The following is a 6,237-nucleotide window of genomic DNA, read 5'->3' as shown; positions in this document are numbered from 1 at the left end:
TTAAAGGATGGAATGTTTCTATATGACATATAATTGTTTATTTAGAACTTTTTTGCTTTGAGTATTATTCTTGTGATCAACTACATAGTTATGAAATATTTCAATATCCCACAATAATGGCTTTTTGATAGAGCTTGACATAAAGCTTACATTATATAAACCTAAATTTCACTTTAGAGTGACTTAAGAAATTTGTAAGTATTTTCTGAGCTGCAGTGTGTGCGGCGTCACATTGTTTGATAGATGTGTATCGATTATACAAACAAGTAGTTAAAGGACACATTACTGAAAAATTCGGAAATAAATTGGGTGTTTCTAGAGAAATCTAGTGTGCAGCGTCTTCCAGTCATTTAACGTTCTTGACGTTTAAGCAAATATATGTAAGTATGTAAATGATTGCTACATTCATTGGACGTCTATAGATTTTTGTACTAAAATAGTCAACTAGATTTTACACAAACTTGGGTTTTTATATATGTTTAAAATATTGCAAAATTGATCTAAGAATTAAACATCCATTAATAATTTAGTGATTTCTTTTTATACCATAACTTTAAAATTAGAATCCATAAGGTTAACACGACCTTCAGTATACAATTTAATATTTGTTTCTCACATAACTTTTAGATCGAAGTAGGAGATAAGATATTATCTCCTGAGGCAATGACAGCGAGCAGAGGACGAGCTGGTATTTACTTCATGTAATGAATATTTTTAAACAAAACTTTGTAGACTTATATATAGAATTGTTTATTACAGGTTCGTTTAAAAAATGCCGCTTAGGTGTAGAACTTAATGTAAATCTTCACTAGATTTAATAGCGAATATAAGATTATAATAAAGTATAAGCAACATCTCTTAGCTGTGAGTTAGTAGCATAATAGATTATATATAGGTTTCAGTAAATTATAACTTAGTACTCTGTTAATACAAATATAATAAATTCAAATCAATCTACCTCAAGAAATCTGTAAGAAGTAGTTCGATTTATGAATATGTAAATGGCAGATCTGTATCTCAATACTTGTATAATTTCATTGTTAAATAAAATAATTAGATCCAAAACAGCAAATATTTAAAATGATTGTAAGTAGTGTGTAGAAAATATTTTTAAAGGATTTTTAAATTTGTTTCAAATTAATTAAAAAAAAATAATATTTATTCAGGTTTCAAACATTTTATTTTTTTGTATCGATCTTTTGATTGATCAACGATTTTTAACAGATTATAATAGTTTTTCTTGATGTGAACAAAATTCTAAAAAAAATCATAGTTTACGTATTTAGGTCGCCTGTTATAGTGTATGTAGAATGTAATCAAAGGCTCTATTTTCCATGACCTCCACCACCACCGCCGCCTCCCCACAATTTTTCATCACCTCCAACACCACCACCACCAATTCCCCACTTAGCTTCAAGTTGTGGTTCAGGAGTTGGTGTTGCTAAAATAAAATTATTTCATTACAATTAAATTTTTCCGATTATTCAAAAGTAATATAAAGTATATAACGTACCGACTGCAAGCGCCAAAATGGCCAACAAAAGGCTTATGAAAGCGTAGATCTTCATCTTACAATGGTAAATTTATTACTGTCTAGGGTATGAATTTCCAACCTTATTTATACTTGCAAAGATTTTCCCCCAAAGATAAAAAAATATTAGAACTGAATAAGGTAGTTGAATAAGATTATTCAACAAATTATATATAAATATTAAAAATATTTATATAAATATTAATATGAAAAATTAATTCCAATTGGATTTGGAAGTGAATTTATATAAATAAATAAATTGATGCTGCGTATCTAGATATCTAAAGTATTTCTTTACATTTAAGGGATTTTTGAGCAAACGAATATAAATTGACTTATAATTAATTTATAAATTTTTTGTTTTAAAAATTAATTATTAAAAATAATTATAAATAAAATGTTTTAATATATTGTTATTACGATCAATTTTCATTAAGTTTTGAATTATTACTGGGCTTAGGTCGTTTATTTAACACATAGGCATTATAAAAATATTGTTTTAAATAAAAAAATACACTTAGTAGTTTGTGTTAAATATTTAATTATATGTTAATATAATGTTAATATGTTTTTTTTAAAAAATTATTTATATTACAGATATTTCGGTCTACTTCGATGACCATCTTCAGTGTACAATAACAAACAAAAGAAATTTTTTAAATACAAGTAAATGAACATATACCTTGTGATCAAAAAAGAACTTATTCGTTCTTTTTTTAAATTCCCGGATAAGCCAATCGGCAATTTTTTTTATTTTCACACTGGTAACACTATTATTCACATTCTGTCAAAGTTTAAAGCATATCGTACGATTAGTTTTTGGTTGCCGTCTATACAAAGAAATTGAAAAATTTTCATGAGGCGATTTTTAGCTGAATTTCATTCAAAAAAAGCGTCGTTGTGATGTGGCCAAACAGATGATTTCCAACGCAGAAACACAGATAGTGACCCCACATTCATCGAACGCATCATAACTGGTGATGAGACATGGGTCTATGAATTTGACATGCCCACCAAACAACAATCGACCGAATGGTGTTTCGAAGGTGAGCCAAAACCGAAAACAGAACGCCAAAGTCGGTCCAAAATCAAGGTTATGCTGACTGTTTTCTTCGAACGGTCAACAAGAAGTATTATTTGGTCGTTATGCGTCGTTTACGTGAGGTCATTCGCAAAAAGAGGTCAGATTTATTGAAGGAAAACTCATGGATTTTACACAACGATAAAGCACCGGTTCACACAGCGTTGGTGGTATCTCAGTTTTTGGAAAAAACTCCACCAATATCATCAACCAAGCACCGTACTCTCTAGATATGGCCCCGTGTGACTGTTTCCTCTACCCTCGACTCAAATTGCCATTGCGAGGACCATAGACGCGTTTTGAGACCATAGAGGCCATAAAAGAGAATTCGCTGCGTGAACTAAAGGCCATACCTTCGGCGGCCTATAAAATTTGTATGGAAAATTGGATCAACCGTTGGCATGCATGTATTGCCGCAGGAGGAGAGTACTTTGAAGGCAATAATAAAGAAAATTATTAAAAATTAAAATGGTAAGCATATATAAAAAACAAAAAACCAAAAATGACAAACATTGTTGTCTCTTTCAATGTTTGACCTTTTAACATTTAAATTTATTAAGTTAAAATCAAACATAAATTCAGATAAAAGAACTAAAATTAAATTTAAAACAAAACTAATTGAGCAAACAAAGGAAAAAAAATTTGATTTTAAATTTATTAGTTATATATTAAATTTTTCTCCAATGATTGATCAGAGACCTGTAGATTTGTGCAAGACCCTTCCTGTTTTTTTTGTAATTAAATCTTTGACTGTCTGGAACATCTATTATGTGTAACATTTCCAGCATTAGTCTACGTCTATAATTTGTCTCTTTGTTGATGATCTGTACTTCTTTAAAATTTGGAGTATAGTTCATCATAAAGCAGTTGGTCGCTAATGCTGTCTTTTGATCCTGATTTTGATACTTGCTTGCATATATTTGACCCGTCACATCCACAGTAAATTTTGTTTACAACATGGTGCTTAGTTAATTTGTCCTTTGGAGATTTTACTTTGTTAAAAAATGGTTTTTAAGTGTTTTTGGCTTTGAGAGCTAATGTTGGGGATCGGATTTGATTTTTCACACTATATTCCCTTGTATTAAAAGTTGTTTAGATATGGTCCGTTTGGGATAACCATTTTGAAGCAAGATGGCAATTAGAAATTTCTTATTTTCCTTATGAAAAATTGAATCGTTGATGTTGAATACACGTCTAATCAAATTCAGAGCTGTGTTCCGAATTATATGATGAAGTGGTTGAGAGTTGTTGAAGTTACTATATTATATAATGTGTAAAATGTACTCTCTATGTTGTTAATTTTTATGACAGCAAATATATCGTCTATGGATTTGGTTAATAATCTAGGTTTGATCTCGTTCATCATTTTGGCAAATATATTCGCCCTAACAATATCAGCTACAACAGATCCCATTGCATTCATATCGTTTGACTGCAAATTTTATTTTCAAATATGATGGAACTATTTTCTCTAAGGAGGAAACTTAAAATCTTCATAAATGTTAAGAGACGACATATTAGGAAATAAAAGACATGATTAAGTCTTTTTACGTTTTTTAAAACGTAAAAAAGTTTCTGGATTCTACCTCCCGACAGCTAAGATTCTAAACGAGTTAATCAAGAAGTCTGCTACTCAAACCTAAAAGCAATTAAGCGGAAGCTTTACAGGAAAGCGTCCTTTGTTGCGTACTCTTTCTTTTGTTTACTAAGAATTTCCCAATAACAGCAAATTGTAAAACTGCGATTTTTGCTAAGTAAGTATAACTTTGCTTTTTATTGGTTATAATGAAATAAAATTAACTAAAATTTCTTCATTTGGCGATTAACAATGTTAATCGGTGCACGAAACAATGACGACTCAAGCTTAGCAATATTAAATCGGTACATGTTGCGAAATACTTAGACTACACGCTAAACTACGTTGGAAAAAGCATGTAGAAAACGAAAAACAAGAACTTACATTGAAGTTTAAATAGATAAAATAGCTAATCGGCACGCATTCAGTGTTATCGATACAAACTAAAATCCTGATAAGCCTGTATGGACGCACGGCATACAGTTATGGGGATACATAAGTAAAAGCAAGGTTATGATGATAAAACGTTTTCAAAACAAGGTACTAAGAAATATTGTAAATGCACCCTGGTACATTCGTAATGCACCATTTATAAATTTGAAATGTTGTCCAATGCGAGCTATATTGTGTGTAAAAAGTATTAGGAATCACTTAACAAAATTAAAGCATCACTAAATCAACCAATTATTTAATCGCCATTACAATAGGTCGTAACGAGTGCATTATAATGATTTTAGCGCTCTATTAAAGCCTATATCTCCATTGCGCAGACTGATTGTATAATGTATTAGTCTTCAATAAATATTATAGCATTTATATGACTAAAAACACTATATATACTTTTTACAAAAAAAGGTATATTACAGAATTAAATACTTTATATAACAAACAAGTGAAGTTAAACTTTAATATTATTGTTAAACATAACAGCATACACCTAAAAAGATATCAAACAGGCTTTAGAAGTAACATATATTTCTATAGATTTTCCAAATTTTTTTAAAATTTATTAAAAGTAAAAGATATTTATTCAGTTTTGAAACATTTTATTTTTTTTATGTCGAAACTCTTGATTGATTAACGATTTGTAACAAATTATAAATGATTTTTTGTTAAATTGAAACAAATTCTAAAATAAAATCGCCTGTGATAATCTATGTAGTAAGTGGTTAAGAAATCTATTTTCCACCACCTCCACCACCACCACCGCCGCCTCCCCACAATTTTCCACCGCCGCCACCACCACCACCGCCACCTCCCCACTTAGGTTCAGGTTTTGGTTCAGGATTTGGTGTTGCTAGAATAAAATTATTTCATTATAATTAAATTTTTCCGATTATTTAAAAGTAATATAAAGTATATAACGTACCGACTGCAAGCGCCAAGATGGCCAACAAAAGACTTATGAAAGCGTAGATCTTCATCTTACGATGGTAAGTTTATTATAGTCTAAGGTATGAACTTTCAGCGTTATTTATACTCGCACAGATTTGAAGTCTTAACAGATAATTTTATAAATATAGTTCAAAACAAAGGTTTTTCCAAAAGATTAAAATGTATTAGAACAAATTGAATAATTACTTTGATAACATATTCAACTCTATCAAAATACAAGTCAATTGTTAAGAAAAACATATAAGAAAATTTTTTTAAAAATAAATAAATGACTACAATTTCAATTGTATTAATAACATATTTATTAAATATTAATTGTTATATTTTTTATGATTTACGTTCGTCCTGGGACCCAATTTATAAAGTATTTTGCCTGTAAATTATCGTTACCTAAATTATATTTTTGTACCATATTCAGAATAATAAAAATATATTTACTAATAAAAAGTAGTAAGTATTATAGTGGTTATCCTAGTGTTTATAGATATGAGTGTAAGAAAAACATATTAGGTTACACTGAAGTGTTTCTTAGAATTACTTTTTGTATTAGTATTCTATTAGTTTTTAACAGTCATCATCTCATTATTAAACCTTAAATCCGTTTTGTTAAATGCTTTGTCTGTTCCATACTTCTATATGCGATGAAAGCTTAGA

The 6,237-nt window shown here is 29.4% G+C and overlaps 1 protein-coding gene across 1 annotated transcript; it reads right to left on the bottom strand.

The window, feature by feature from the left end:
* Positions 1-5,211: 5,211 nt before the first annotated feature.
* LOC119671371 (protein FAM98B-like) lies at positions 5,212-5,667 on the bottom strand. The gene is made up of 2 exons (XM_038081963.1): positions 5,558-5,667; positions 5,212-5,485 (listed from the first exon to the last, which is right to left on the bottom strand). The coding sequence occupies exons 1-2, from the start codon at positions 5,610-5,612 to the stop codon at positions 5,367-5,369; spliced, it is 174 nt and encodes a 57-aa protein (XP_037937891.1). The 5' UTR covers positions 5,613-5,667; the 3' UTR covers positions 5,212-5,366.
* Between the last annotated feature and the right edge of the window lie 570 nt (positions 5,668-6,237).

This window comes from Teleopsis dalmanni, chromosome 1 (assembly GCF_002237135.1).
Source record: "Teleopsis dalmanni isolate 2A chromosome 1, ASM223713v2, whole genome shotgun sequence".
NCBI classification, from domain to species: Eukaryota; Metazoa; Arthropoda; class Insecta; order Diptera; family Diopsidae; genus Teleopsis; species Teleopsis dalmanni.
Note: the sequence above shows the minus strand (reverse complement) of the source record. Positions and strands in the feature narration are given on the sequence as shown.

What these genes read in the sequence shown, in the direction of transcription:
- LOC119671371 (XM_038081963.1), bottom strand. Translation starts at nt 5,612, where the DNA reads ATGAAGATCTACGCTTTCATAAGTCTTTTGTTGGCCATCTTGGCGCTT. An exon ending in CATCTTGGCGCTTGCAGTCG is followed by an intron (nt 5,486 to 5,557) that starts GTACGTTATATA and finishes ATTTTATTCTAG; the next exon opens with CAACACCAAATCCTGAACCA.